We start from the raw sequence: 14,995 nt of genomic DNA, 5'->3' as shown, positions 1-14,995 counted from the left end.
TTACAGGCCCCTGACAGATGTGATCTTACCAGCCTCCCCCTGTAGCTGCAAATAAAGACCCCTTCCCTTTCTTCTCTCCAGACAAGGATTAATGAGTGCTTGGGAGAGCTCTCAGACAGGCAAGCAAAGGCTGTGAACCTTTTCCAACGCTGCAATTTATCTTGGGGAGGTTATTCACATCACTTTTCCCTCCCTCCCCAGGCTGGATTATGCTCTGACCCAGCACATTAATCTCCTAAAATATAATAATAATAATAGAAGAAGGAGGGGAAAAAAAAAAGTTGGACAATTGCCAGAAATAAATTAATAACCATCTCAAATAGCCCTGCTGTGCAGGAACAAACTGCTCAACTCCCCTGCCACCCCTGTCATTTCCAAGCAAAACTATTCCCAGTTTAGATATCCTCCTAAGTGCCCTGCCTGAGACTTTTCAGGGATTAATGATGGTATCTTGCATCTATACAGTGCCTTTCATCCCAACAGCTGCCAGAAAGTTCCTTTACTGAAGGCAAATAATACACATCTCTGTGTTTGCCACTGGAATGCAGAGGCTACCAAGTGGATAAAGAGGCAGCATGACAGATCTGTGCAGGTGAAAACACATGAAAAGGTATTTTCAGGGAGAGAATGTAGTGAGGAGGTTTCCAAAGTTAGGCCTAGTCTACGAATAACTTCGTAATAATTTAAATACCTTAAACATTAAAATATTTCTTCACCTGTGGTTATGTAGAAGGGGTGGTGTCTTTTTTGGCACCAGGAGCTTCAATTGAATCCTGTTACTGCTTTGGCCCAAGTGGAAAGCCAAAGACACAAGTACTTGCAGTTTCTTCCCATGAAGTGAAGAGATTTGTGCTTCAGAAATATGTATTTACAGAGGTTGCTCAGAAAACAAGGAATTCAACCAGACAAGCTGTTACCTCACTGCTAGTGTCTATTCCTCCTCCAGCAATGAATTCCTCATCTCTGGACTTCCATCACTTGCTGGTGCTACCAAACCCTTGCTCAGGGCTGATGGCTCAAACCCCAAACCTTGATACCCAAGTGCCAAAGTTTTATGAAGAGATTTCATTATTTTTATTCTTCCATTCATATTTGGCCCTGGCACAGGTTTCCCAGAGAAGCTGTGGCTGCCCCTGGATCCCTGGAAGTGTCCAAGGCCAGGTTGGAGGGGGCTTGGAGCAACCTGGGCTAGTGGGAGGTGTCCCTGCCCATGGCAGGGGGTGGGAAGGGATGGGCTTTAAGGTCCCTTCCCACCCAAACCATTCTGGGATTCTGGGATTTCACGCTGCAAACGTGTTCTAAAAGTATCAGATTATCAAAGATAAATACTTGTACATCTAGAGGAGTCTCCTACCTTGGACTTGACAGCCAGGATGATCTTGGGCAGGGCCACCACGAGGCATTTGAGGGCGATGGTGAGGTACTTGAGCACGAAGTCTGCGATGCCCACGATCCACATCAGGTCGAAGAAGTCCAGCCTCTCCAGGTTGGGCTTCAGAAAGATCAGGCTGAAAGACACCAAAACACCAGTGAGAACCTCACTCAAGCTTCTTGTGTCCACTGCTGGCTAGAGAGAGAGAGCCCAGAAACTCCCCTGAGCCCCAGGGGAATTGCCAAGGGCAAGAGGAGTCAGACATGCAAATCAGTGCCCTGCTTCCTCTCTTGGCTTTGCTCTTGTTCTCCTGAGGTCACCAGGTTTGCCCACTACCACCAAACAGGACCCAAACCTGTTTTGGAAGGCTGCAATCTCCACAGCCTGCCCTCCACGCTGCACCAGAGCCTTTGGTGTGCAGGCAGTGCCTTCAGCTCTGTCTGATTCTGTGATCTGAATGCACAACCTTACCCTGGGAAGTCCTGCTCAACGTTTGCTCTTTGAAAAAAGTGGAGTCTGGGACAGCAGAATTCCACACAGCAATGGGCAGGAGCCACTGACCTGAGCAGCAATGAGGACTGGACCCTACTGAGGCTGAAAAACCAGAATTTGTCTTCAGGGTGTTTAGCTGCTAAAGCCTCGTGGTAGAAAGCAAACACTTAACCAAAAAAAAAACACCCAAAAAAACAACAAAAAAAATAAAGCAAAAGTAAAATAACCAACCCGAAATGAAAGGCCTGAACATGAATTTAAAATACTCACAACACTGGCACAGCACAACAGGTAAAATTACACCCTAAAAACAGAAACAGAATCAGAGGCTTTACTACTATTCGTGCACTAGAAATAATAAATAAATAAATAAAAACACTAGGAAAAAATAAATCAGGAAATGAAAAATAAGCCAGAAAGAAACAAACACGAAGCAGCTACTTCTAATTTGACAAGCCTGCCCTGTGAATAGTCCCAGGTCCCCACACAACAGGCAACAGATGCACCAGCCCAAGCATGACACAGCAGCACTCCCAGGAACAGGGATCCTCCATGGAAATGTGGCCCAGCCTGTCCATTGGTAATAAGCCCTGCCCTAAACTGTGTGTAGGGTGGCCCCAATTTGCTGAAAGCCCTTTATTTTGGGTGATCTACCCTCTATTTTAAACTAGTCCCATCCATGTTTTTAACCCTGACCACCACCTTACAGACACACAGGTTCCCTGGGATGCAAATTCCTTCTCGATGCTTCCACACCTTTCTGCCATTCCTGCTTCTCTTCCATTCCCTCCCACGAGCCATATCCAGGGAATCCCATGGCCTGGCATCTCCCATCTGGACCCACACGTTCAAGCCTTCTCACCTCTCCCCCCTTCCAGAAGCATTTACATACAGAGTTTTTCCAGTGACCAAATCCAAATCCACTAGGGGCAATTCCAAAGGATACCAGGGTTAGGGGCAGACCTTGGCTCTTCCCATAGACAGCATTGTTGGGAAGAAGCAGGGCAGCAATGAAACAATTGGCAGAGAAACCAAACCCAAGAGCTGCGTAGCCATAACCCAACTGCTGCACGTTGTATTTTCAGCCTCAAGTTCTAAGTCCCCTTCAGTGGGACAAAGAAAATTCTAATGAGGGAGATAATTCATATGGTTTTAGCTCCTAATATCAAAACTACTTTCTAAATAATTAGGTTTGATGTTGCTCCATTTCTTCCTATTTATTCTACTAACATCTCCTTGCTTAAGTTGTGTATCTTTGCTTCCTGTCTGTCATAATTCCTACAGACTTTAGGGGTAGTGCTGAACCAAATCCATTGGTACAAACTTTTCTGTACTTGAGAACTGCTTAGTGAGAATTTGAAGGTCAAGGATGTCTTAATTACCTCAGATCCAAGTGCCTCCAAGCCCTGAGGACACTGAAGTAAAACACTACTATTTCACCTGTTTATCTCCTGTCCTGGACTCAAAGCTTGACAGATTGAAGAGAAAACATTACAGGAAGAGGAAAATCAGTGGGTCTGTGCCTCACCTGCTTCTGACACCTGCTCTGTATGTTCAGCCCCTGCAGTCAAAGTGGAAATTCAGAGGTCCCTGTTAAAAAGGGTCCACCCTGCTCTGAAACACGTCATGTGTCCTCACCCCCCATTTCCACCCTGGCTATGCCACTGATTGCAGAAATGACACACATCCTTCTGCTCCACTGAAAGGTAGGACAGAGATGCAGCCAAGACAGCAGGTGCTTTAGGCATGAACACTTCCAAAGTGTGGGGAACAGTGGGCAATTCTTCTCCTCCCTGGCAATTATCACCTGCTTCCAGCACGGACAACTTGAGTCCTGCCCACCTACCTGTTGTAGAGCTGCTGAGAGCTGAATGTGTAAAGCAAGTACAAGGTGTTTCCAGTGAGAAAGGCCAGGATCCAGAACACAACCAGCACTGATCTCTTCTCCTGGGCAAGAGAAAGAAGGAGAGAAGATAAATTGGAAGCCTTGTGGGTTGTGCCCATCCCAGGGGACACAAATATGTATCTAAGTGTTCAGTAATTAGTTTATTGACACAGGACTAAGGCTCAGAAGCAGGCTGCTAGGTAAGGACACATATAAACACAGGCAGAAATGGCTCTCACCCAGCAAACCTTTCAAATAAAGTAACTTCAGGAAGATTAATTGAAATATGGTGGGGGAGGTGACAGCCTTCCTTGCAGAATGCAATCTTCAAAGTCGGGATCTTTCCTGGGACATCTAAATTCTGCTGGTATTTAAAACTCAGTGTGACAAGCAGATTAAAAAAAAGTCAGTTCCATGTATTGTCCTAAATTCTGAGCTGTCACCTGGTGGGAGTGACACCTCATCAAAGGGGGGGTTTACAAACAGATCCTCTGAGTGAGAGGAAGGCTCAGCTAAACCAAATATAACCCATCAGCACCTGCAGCACATCTGAGTGTTATCCAAATGCAGGGAGGTTCCAGAACAGGCATTTTTGATCGAGGAAGTAACTGAAGGTCAAAAAAGAAGTGCAAGTGCTGCATTTCAAAATACATGGAACATTACAGACAGAAGCTGGATGGCAGAAGATCTTGTCCTGGGTCTTGGCCCAGGGTAATTTTGAAGAGTAAATTTTACTCCTGGGAGGAAAAAACACCCACCATTTTTCTTGTGAGCTGATTTATTAAGGAAATAGGTCTCTGCAGGGATGTTAGGCTGAGATTTAAAGCAGGGGGATTAAGGGGCACACTGCTGGAAGGAGAGAGTGCAAAGTGCAAGGCAACAGCCATCTATTACATGATTGTGCAATTTATCTCTTCATTCAGCATTGCAGCACATTTATTCCACTGCTGTTGGTAGATACCAGTACACACTTGTGCCACCCATGCAATTTTAATAAAAAAGGAATTCTAGTCTTGTGCTTTTAGTGCTGTTGAACTGTTCTGACACTGAAGATCACAAGGCCTGGAAAGGTCTGCTGGTTTCTGTACATTCTCAACAGCATTATAAAGATGCTAACAAGCAACACATCCACAAAATGTTTCAGTTAAACACCTCAAAACATGATCTAAATGCTAATAAGTTAAATCTCATCATTAATAAGTCAAATAGCTTTCAGCACTGCTGCTGAAATGGGGAAACCCAGGTGCAGAGAAGTGCTGGAAGATGCACTGCCAGCCAGTGGCACGGGGAGATGCAGATTACAACACCCCTGAGCTGTCCTCTCTTTGTTTACTACTTTCACACTCACGACAAAATAGGGTAGAAACAGTGGGAGAGCATCGGTGTGGAGAAGCAGGAAGAGGAGGGTGGGATTAGGGCCTTTCAGAACTCTTTGTTCTGAAAGATCTGTGCCCATATAAATGCATTCAGCCCTCCAGTGCCAAAGAAGGTGTTGTTTTGTGCACAGAGGGTGGTGTTTCCCGGGAACACAGGGAGGTAAAATGTTGGACTCACCTTCAGGGCGACCTGCTCTCGGAGCGTGGAGTTGGCGTAGGCGAAGGTGCTGGCCATGCCAATGCACACAGCAATCCCTGCAGGGAAGGCACTGTCAGGGGGGCACTCCTGAGCCAGGGACACCAGTCCTGAGCCAGGGACACCAGTTCTGAGCCAGGGACACCAGCATCTCAAGCTCAGAAAAAACATTACTGGGTGGTACTCTGGATGCGCCGGGAATTTGAATGTACGGGCGACTAAACCAGGGCAGTCTGGGCTCTGTACTTCAAATTCAGTGTAAATGAAGATGCAGCACTGCAGTGAGCACCCAGCCCAGCACAGACACTCTGTCCTAAGGTCCTGAAGGAGAACACAAGTGCTCTGAGTTGTGGCTGCGTTGTGCCAGGTGACAGTATTACAACAGCAGTTCAGCAGCTCCTGGAGGACAGGGCACACTATAAAAACCTACAGGATAGCAGGTCCAAAGGCCAAGATATTGCAGATATGAATTAACCAAATCCCTGTCAGAGTTGTAAGTGGACTAAAACGGAAGCATTACTGGTTTCCTAGTGTTGATAATCTCAGAATGAGTCAGGATCCACAGACATGCCAAACATACAATTTTATAGTGCTAAAATACTCAGGCACCATTAAAAAAACCCTGCATAGACATATTCTTCAGGGAACTCTGAAGATCTCAACTGCAAGATGCAACTGCTGATGCTGTCTGACTTGATTTCACAGCTACCACAGCTAGACAAGTGTCTCATTCCTCAGAACCCTTCTGTGCTCCACAGAAGCCTTTGCCAGTCACCAGTGTAAGCTCTGCCCACCTCTCCTAGAGAGAGCTCTGAGGGAGAAGCCTTGGTAACATCCTCACCCTCACGGGAATGTCAAGGGGAGATCAGGAAAAGGAACAGAACTGGTCAGGACAGCAAAGATGTTCATAGTACTAAACTACCTGTGGATATCCTGCTGGGTGTAACAACTGCTGTTCAGGTGAGGGCCTTCAGAGCAGGGAGCTGGTGAACATCCTTCCAAGCTCTGTTAACAAGTGCTGTCTCTGAAGAAGTGACAAGCTGCATGTGTTCACTGCCTGCTTTCAATATTTTTCTGCACCACACTCACTGGACTTGTCAGTGTTCAGTTTTAACTGGTGCCATAAAAATTCTTAGGGCAAGTAGTAATTAAGTACAATTTGCAGGCGAGCACCAAGTGCTTTTCCCCTTTGGTTTTAATATTTTTAGAACAGCTGGGACTGAAAATAGGGTGAATTTATCACGTGCATTTGAGTGTGTCCCCTTCGTGCCAGGCTACACCTGGACACTGTGTAGTGGTTTGGTTTAGGCCTCTTCCAGGCAACCAGGTCAAGGAAGTACCAATATCCCAATATTCCATTCTGTTCTTTACATAAGCAGAAATATAAATAGAAGAGGGGAGGAATTTGGAGGGGAGATCTCTTCTCAGAGAGGAGGAGTTGGAGGAAGCAAAGTAACCTCCCTGTGGCTGGGCTCCTCGTGTGGGAGTGCAGGCCTGGGGATTTTTTTGAGAGGTTGTTGGTTTTTTTTCCCCATCCGAGAGGAGAGATCCAGTGGTGTGGACTCTGCTTCCTTAAGGAAAGTACTAAGATTTTGTTTGCTAGTTCTTTAATTGATTGCGTATACCTGTTTTTCTGGGGGTTTTTTTGGGTGTTGGGAGTTCTCTTTCTTATATGCATATAGTTTTTGTAACTGTATAGAAGTGTAAAATATATATATACTGCTTTGGTTCTGTTATTTCGGGGTTTTTTTGGTAGTTTTTTTCTTCCCTTTCCTTCCCCTGCCTTCATAAAAAGGGTGGTGGGGGGGAAGACCTTTGCTGTGGTCTTGAGCACTTGGCAGGGGAGCCAAGTCCAAACTACCACACACTGTCACATGGGCCCCTCAGCTCAGGAAGGACATTGAGGTGCTGGAGCAGGTCCAGAGAAGAGCAACAAGGCTGGGGAAGGGACTGGAGCACAATTCCCATGAGGAGAGGCTGAGGGAGCTGGGGGGGCTCAGCCTGGAGAAGAGGAGGCTCAGGGGAGACCTCCTCACTCTCTGCAACTCCCTGACAGGAGGGGGGAGCCAGGGGGGGGTTGGTTTCTTTTCCCAGGCAACCATCAGCAAGACAAGAGGGCTCGGTCTTGAGCTGAGCCAGGGGAGGTTTAGGTTAGACATTAGAAAGAATTTCTTTCCAGAGAGGGTGCTCAGCCATTGGAATGGGCTGCCCAGGGAAGTGGAGGATTCTCTGTCCCTGAAGGTTTTTATGATGAGACTGGATGTGGCATCAGTGCCATGGGCTGGGAACCACGGCGGGGTTGGATCAAGGGTTGGACTTGCTGATCTCTGAGGTCCCTTCCAACCCAGCTGATTCTGTGGTTCTCTGATTCTATGGATAAGAGTATGTGACACCACAGCCTGACAAAGCTTCATAATAGGGTTCAGAAAGGATGGGGGTGCTTACCAAGCTTGTGCTGGAAGCAAACTTTAGCCAGGAGGATCAAGATGAAGGGAAGCCCCTTCTGCAGCCACCCGACGACGGCCTTCAGCTCTGAGAGGGCCGGGGCCGGGGTGCCCCCCTGCTCGTCCGGGCCCTCCTCGGCGTGGCCGTGCCGGTCGCCCCCCGCCATGTGCAGCAGGGAGGAGCCGCGGTGGTGGCCGTGGTGGAAGTGGTGGGAGGGCTGGCGGTGGTGGTGGAACGGGGCTCCCTCGGCGCGGCCGGCCCCCTCCTCCCGCGGGGCCGGCATCTGGATGAAGACCTCGCCGCCTCCCGCCGAGGAGCCCAGCACCAGCCCCGACTGGAAGGGCGCGGCCGTGATGGTGCCCGAGGGGATCCCGGCCAGCCCCGAGAAGAGCTGCTGAGGGGAGGAGGCCTCGGCCTTGAGGCTTTCGAACACTCCGCTCTCATCCACGCTGGTCTCGGAACTCACCGTCTGGCTCCGGTTCCTGCGGAGGGACGACAGCGAAGCGATTAAAAAACTGAGTGACGCGGAACTTCGCGGTCTTTTGTAGTGGTTCAGTGTTCCTCACTGCAAGGGTTTGGTCTAGGCCTTTTCCTGGCAACCAGGTGTTGTGGTTTGAAGCTGGCTCCCTGCCATGTCTCCAAACTTCACCACAAGAATTCCAACCCCCCCCCAAAACCCAAGGGAGGAGAGAAAAAAAAAAAACAAGAGAACCAAAACGAGAGAGGCAGCTAAAGCAAAATATATAAATATATTTACACTTATATTACAGTTATATACAATTGAAATACATGTACAATTTCAAAAGGGAAAGGGAAGGGGAAAGGGAAAAAAAGAACAAAACCAAAATAAAAGATACACGATCGATAGCCCAAGATCTAGCAACTAAAAGAATTAGCAAAAGAATATCTTACTACTCTCCTTGGGACAACAGAAAGACAACCTCCGTCTCCCAAGGTTGGCAAGGCCTTACCAGGCCTCACTCCCCAACCCGACAGACTCAACAGCAGGGAACCTGCACCTCCAAGTTGCTGGAAGGAAAGAGGGGGCGAAGGCCTCTCCTCCTTTCTTCTTATACCCCGGGTTATGTAAAAATTGTAGGGAATACTGGGTAAATCTGGGCACTTCCTTGGCTACAAACTGGTCACCAAGGAAGGCCCAGACTAAACTACCACACCAGGTCAAAACCAAGAGAGTACCTATATCCCAATATTCCATGCTGTTCTTTACGTAAGTAGGAATATAAATAGAAGTTGGAGGGAGTTAGTTGGCCAGGTCTCTTCTGGTGAAGTTGGAGACAGCAGGCTCCCTGCAGTTGGTCTCATGTGGGAGCGAGGCCTGTGAGGCCTGTGGGTTTTCCGATTCGAGAGGAGAGATTTGGTGGAGTGGCTTTTGTTTTCTTAAGGAAAGTATTAAGATTTTGGTTTGACAGTTCGTTATTGGTTGCATATATCTGTTTTTCGGGGGGCGTAAGGGGTTTCTTCCTTATGTGTATATAGTTCTGTAATTGTATATATGTGTAAATACATATATATATATATATTGCTTTAGTTCTGTTATTTCGGTTCTTTTGGGTTTTTTTCCCTTCCCTTTGCTTCCCATGTGTTCATAGACAAAAGGGGGGGGAGAGCTTTTGCTGTGGTGTTGGGTACTTGGCAGAGGGCCAAGTCCAAACTGCCACTCTCACACACTTTGAGAACATGTAGGTCTCCAGATGACAGATGGTTTTCCCTCTATGTGCTGTTGGAAAGTCACAGTTGCAGAACTAGAGGCCAGTAACCAAACTCACAAGATCAGAGAACTCTAAAGACCAGACCAACAGGCACCACTTCCTTCATCTAGAGAACAAAATTCCCAAACACCCCCTTCACTTTTGGAGGAACCAAAGAAGTTACACATGCAATATCAAATTCAACATCATCTACACTGATTTTAATATTTAAAGAACAAACTTCCCAAACACTCCTTGGACTTTTGGAGGAACCAAAGAAGTTACACATCCAATACCAAACTCAACATCATCTACACTGACTTTAGTATTTAAAGAAAAACATATAAAACCCTGTGGAACCTGACACAATAAGACAGGTCATATTACATAGAAACAAATGAACCAAGCTAACTCAAAGCAATGACCTACCCCCAAAACCTTCTGTCTTTATTTAGGGTTGATCACTGCCTGCCCAACGATGAACTGCACCAACAAGAGACACAATCAACTGGGGAAGAGCAGCTTGTGTGTCCCTGAACTAATAAAGGTTCTGCTCGTGGGTCAAGAGAAATTCTTCTGTTTTGATATTCCTGGCAAATTAGACATGGATGTACCCAAATTACCGGGACCTGCAGAGAATTAGTTCTGGCACTGATCCTTTCCAGATTCCACAAAGTCTAAATACCTTCCTCTTAACACCTAGAGGCTTTCTTCACCTGAAGTCAATCCTGTGGAATTCAGATGAATACAAAGCAAGTTTAGATGGCAGGGAACAATCCAGGTAACAAGTAGAATGATCATTAGGCAGTAAATGCCTGGCAGACAGCAAATACCTCTCTAAATTGCAGAAGGAGAGTAAAGAATAAATAAGCTCAGCAAGAGGCAAAGCTCACAAATAAGGCAAGTTGCAGGGCTTTGGTCTCTCTTGATTTTAACCCCTGGAGGTCTCTAACTTTAGAAGTAGTGATTACAACTCAGGGATGTACACACAACACGGGGACAGAATGTGACAGTCCTTGGGTCTGGGAACACTAACAAACAGCCTGGGTGGAACCCAGTGTTACAAATAAAGACACAACTATTGTTTGGAATAATACTACCAGGATACAGGACTGTGCTTTCAGCAGGAAGGAATTAATCTGGGACACATTTAAAAACAAACAAGGATGAAATTGTGAGGCTGCTGAAGTTAACCAGAAGGGAATACCAGTGGCAACAGCATTTCATTCTACATTTAGAAACCTTCAGCCTCTCTGATAATAGGTACCTAACCTGTTAAAAACCAGAAGGATTTATAAAAGCCAACTGACATTACTCTGCTTATCTTTTGCACTCAATAACAGACACAGACCCTGAATATATTTTAACTGAAGTGTCTTACAGGTTTGTACAGACTCAGAGAGCTCTGCACAGAAGACAAGAAGGCCCATTCAGCACCTTCTGCGCCTCTCAAGCCCCAGCCTTGGCTGCTGATACAAAACCCACACTTTTTTTTTCTGCACTGAGGCTTGGGCAGCATCATGCAGAAAAAAAGGTGGAGGTGGCTTTCTTTTCCCCGAAATTAGGAACAGTACCATGCTAGCAGGGGTCAGGGCATCAAAGTGCAACTCTACTTGCAAACCCGATGATCTTTCACTTATAACCTCAGCTCAGCCAGAGCAACTAAATTTGTTAGTTCCATCTTTGTCTTAATTAGATTAGTTTCTTCTTTAGGAAAAAAAAAAAAACCAAAGTCAAGCTGTAGCTCTGGGAAAGCCCTAGGGAATACTTAGCACCAGAACAACAACAGTGGCAAGGCTCCCTTGCTGATGGTATAATTGCAGAAGTGAATTAGAGGTATTCTGCATCTAAATACTCACATACATAGAGCTGGATACAGACTCTGGGAGGATGTAAAGGATCACTCAAACTCTTTATAAAACACTAAGTCGTTGAAAGCTTCAGCCCAGCAGACTTTTTACACACTTTAATAACAGAAGTATAGTTTCTGTTCATACAGGTTGATCCTTGCAGATTGATTGCACTCAAGATCCCCATAAGACTGTGCAACAAATCATTCAGGGCTTAAATTCTTTTTACAAGGATCTGTAAGTTTTATACAGGAAAAAAAATAGATATTATGGTTTTTTTTCCAAATGCTGTAATCTGCATTTGAAGTAACAACACTTAGTATTCCAGGAATCTTCTATGCTTTCCCTGCAGTAAATGTTACTTAATCCTAACCTGACAGCATCTCTTTTGAGTTAATACATAATATTATGCTCTTTTTTAACCAAAACAGCAATATTAGCGCTCCAAAACGTCCTGCCTGTGCCAAGCCAGCTCCTCATGTGCCACACTGGATCATCCTGGAACACTGTGGTGGGCAGCAGTCAATGCTGACACGAGGGGGAAAAGTAAATCTGTGTCCAAACTTCCCGAACCCGAGCAGAAAGCCTGGCCACACCACATCCACAGGGATGAGGACTGAGGAAACTCAGTTTTGAGCTTCCATCTTCTCAACCCCCCCCTACATTTAAATCAGGCCATTCCCCCCTGGGGAGGAGCGGGGAGGAGGGAGGCAGGTGTACCTTTCCGGAGGCGCGTTGTCCGTGTTGCTGCTGTGCCGCCTCTGCATCTTCCTCAGCACCCTGAAACACAACACGCTCAACATCAACGGCGCGGGGCAGCAGAGCCCGGGGGGGCTACTGAGACAGGCCCACGGCGTCGGGGGGCTGGGGGTGCCACCCAGCTGGGCACATGGCTGGCACCAAGCACCTCCTTCTGCGGCAGAGCCCCTCCGGCTCCCGGCTGTTCCTCAGCCCGCTTGCACAGGAACAACGTGGAAGTTGTGGCAGCACAGGGACACGGGGCTCCAGGCAGGGCAGGAACTAGTCAGGTCCCCTTGGGCAGGACAGGGCAGTGTCCAGCTGGCATGTCCTGGGAAAGACCTTGAGGACATCTAACAGGGTGGCTCCTGCTGTGACACGCCACCCAACATCCGCTCTTGGGAATGAAACCCCTTCTTCCTCTTCTGCAGAAACCTGGTTTGTAAAACTGAGAGGGAGGAAAAAAGCAAATGTATAAACGTCTTCGATGAAAAAATACAACCAGGTCATCACAATATTCTTTTAAATAACTCTCCTAACTACGAATTTTTTACCTTGTAAGTCCCAGCAGGTTTTGAATCTCTTGCTATATGTTTCAGCTTGTGCTGGATTTTCACGGCCTAAGTTCTTTTTATAAGGATCTGCAAGTTTTATACACAAAAAATAGATTTATGGGGTCTTTTTCAATTGTTATAATCTGCATTTGAGGTAACAACACTTAGTATTCCAGTAATCTTTTACATGCTTTCCCTGCAGTAATCCTACCCTGACAATATCTCTGTTGACTTGATATATAACATTATACTCTTTTTTAACCAAAACAGCAATTCAGGTATGATGAACAGGCCAAGACAGGCTGGCCCGTGCAGGCAGAGCTGTCCTGCCTGGGAACAACTTTGAGGTCACTGCTCATAAAAAACATCTGTCCATCTTCCCATGCTACAAGCTGAGAGCCAGAGCCAGAGCAGAGGCAACTCCAGCACTTGAAAAATCCTTCACGCGTTTCTAGACCATTGGAAGTCTAGATTGTGATGTGGGGTGAAATCACACTCCACAATGACATTCAGCTCCACGGGGAAACACTTTCTCTTTTGGCATCAGCCATGAAGGGGACAGTGACATGAATGCCAAGTCCTGAAGGTGCAGGACATCGTGAGATGTAATGGACTGTTCTGCCCAGAGTCCTACAGGTTTGATCACATTTAAATGGCCTTTGTTCCAGAAGGGACTCAGCTTCAGTACTGACTGCTCCTGCTTTTTCCAGGTTAGGGGTTTTCATCTTGCTGCACTTGGGACATTTTTTAACAGTACCTGAACAACAGCCTTATCCAGAGGTGCCAGGTGCCACCGTGGGAGAGATGGAAGCTCCAGAGGGTGCAGACAGCCCATACACGGAGTTCCACAGAGAGTCCAAGCTGGTCCAGATTTCCAACTCACCACAGGTCCCTCAGACTGGATGACTGCAATGCCCCTGGCTCCCAGTGCTCACAGCACATCTCTAAGAAACACATGCAAAGAGTCATCTTCACCACAGCACAGAGAGTACATCCACACATACATCTTGGAATGTGTATCACACGTAAATAACCCAGTGTATATTTATAGATATATCTATATACACACAACTATACATCTATATATGTATATACATATCCATATCTATATATAAACCTAGATGTATATATGTACACCTATATATACACATATATGTATATATATATATAAGTACAGTTCTATACATACAAACATATGTATACATATATACTTCTATACACATATATACTTATATATATTACATATTATATTATAAATATATTATACACATATACATAAATATTTTATATACACGTATATAAGTATATATACTATATATGTAGACATACATATATATGCATATATACATATGATGTATATTATATATATTTGTATATTACATATAAATACATAAATATATTAAGTATATTACATATAAATACATATACATATATATGTATTTATTATATATACATATATGTATTATATATTATGTATATGTATTTATTATATATACATATATATAATGTATATGTACATATATGTATATATGTATATATGTACATATATGTATATATGTACATATGTATAATATACATATTATGTATATATACATATTATGTATAAAATATACATATACACATAATATGTATACGTACATATTATGTATATAATATACATATACACATATATGTGTGTATATATATGTATATATTATATATGTATATATTACATATATGTATTTATTATATATACATATTATACATACATATTACACATACTTATATACATACATTTATACGCATTTCTCTATATATACATATATATACACATATATATCTGTATCTATCTATAGATATATATACACATCTATCTCTAAATATACACTTCTCTCTGTTTATATATATATAGATACACATTATATATGTATATATATATGTATATATATACACATTTATATCTATCTATAACATATATATACACATTTATATCTATCTATACATACGTAAAGATCTATAAATACAGTTCTATGCACACACACATATATCTATGTACACACACACACAGAGACATAAGCGAGGCCTTTTTTCTCCATTAAGCCGAGGCGGGCGATTCCCGCTGGCACACGCGGCGCCGTGCCCAGGGGAACTGGAGCCAGCCCTGCCCTGCCCTGCCCTGCCCGGCCCGGGAGGTCCCCCCGTACCCACCGATCCCGATCCCGATCCCGGTGCCGCTCCCGGTCCCGCCCCGCGCACGCCCGGCCGCGGCTTCCGCCTCCCGCTCGGGGCCGGCGGAAGCGCTCGGGCCGCGCCAGGGCCGCCGCCGCTCCCGGGGCTCCCGCTCCCTGCCGGGGCTCCCGCTCCGTCCCGGGGCTCCCGCCGCTCCCGGGGCTCCCGCC

The 14,995-nt window shown here is 45.4% G+C and overlaps 1 protein-coding gene across 4 annotated transcripts in view; it reads right to left on the bottom strand.

Moving 5' to 3' along the window:
- The window catches only part of RNFT2 (ring finger protein, transmembrane 2), a 31,969-nt gene extending 17,115 nt beyond the window's left edge, over positions 1-14,854 (bottom strand). The window contains exons 1-8 of one of the 4 annotated variants that reach the window (XM_039388483.1): positions 14,805-14,854; positions 13,375-13,561; positions 12,233-12,511; positions 12,046-12,105; positions 7,767-8,248; positions 5,304-5,380; positions 3,711-3,811; positions 1,355-1,508 (exon numbers count right to left, since the gene is read on the bottom strand). In XM_039388483.1, coding sequence (XP_039244417.1) covers positions 1,355-1,508; positions 3,711-3,811; positions 5,304-5,380; positions 7,767-8,248; positions 12,046-12,092 — 861 coding nt within the window. In that variant the 5' untranslated portion in view covers positions 12,093-12,105; positions 12,233-12,511; positions 13,375-13,561; positions 14,805-14,854. Of the gene's footprint in view, positions 1-1,354; positions 1,509-3,710; positions 3,812-5,303; positions 5,381-7,766; positions 8,249-12,045; positions 12,512-12,617; positions 12,705-13,374; positions 13,562-14,804 lie in introns of all 4 variants that reach the window. The other 3 variants (XM_039388482.1, XM_027731333.2, XM_039388481.1) reach the window with 3 other exon arrangements.
- Positions 14,855-14,995: the final 141 nt, after the last annotated feature.

Source organism: Pipra filicauda, unplaced genomic scaffold, assembly GCF_003945595.2.
Source record: "Pipra filicauda isolate LSUMZ 115617 unplaced genomic scaffold, ASM394559v2 scaffold656_size334665_pilon, whole genome shotgun sequence".
Taxonomy (NCBI): Eukaryota; Metazoa; Chordata; class Aves; order Passeriformes; family Pipridae; genus Pipra; species Pipra filicauda.
This window is presented reverse-complemented; position numbering and strand designations above follow the sequence as displayed.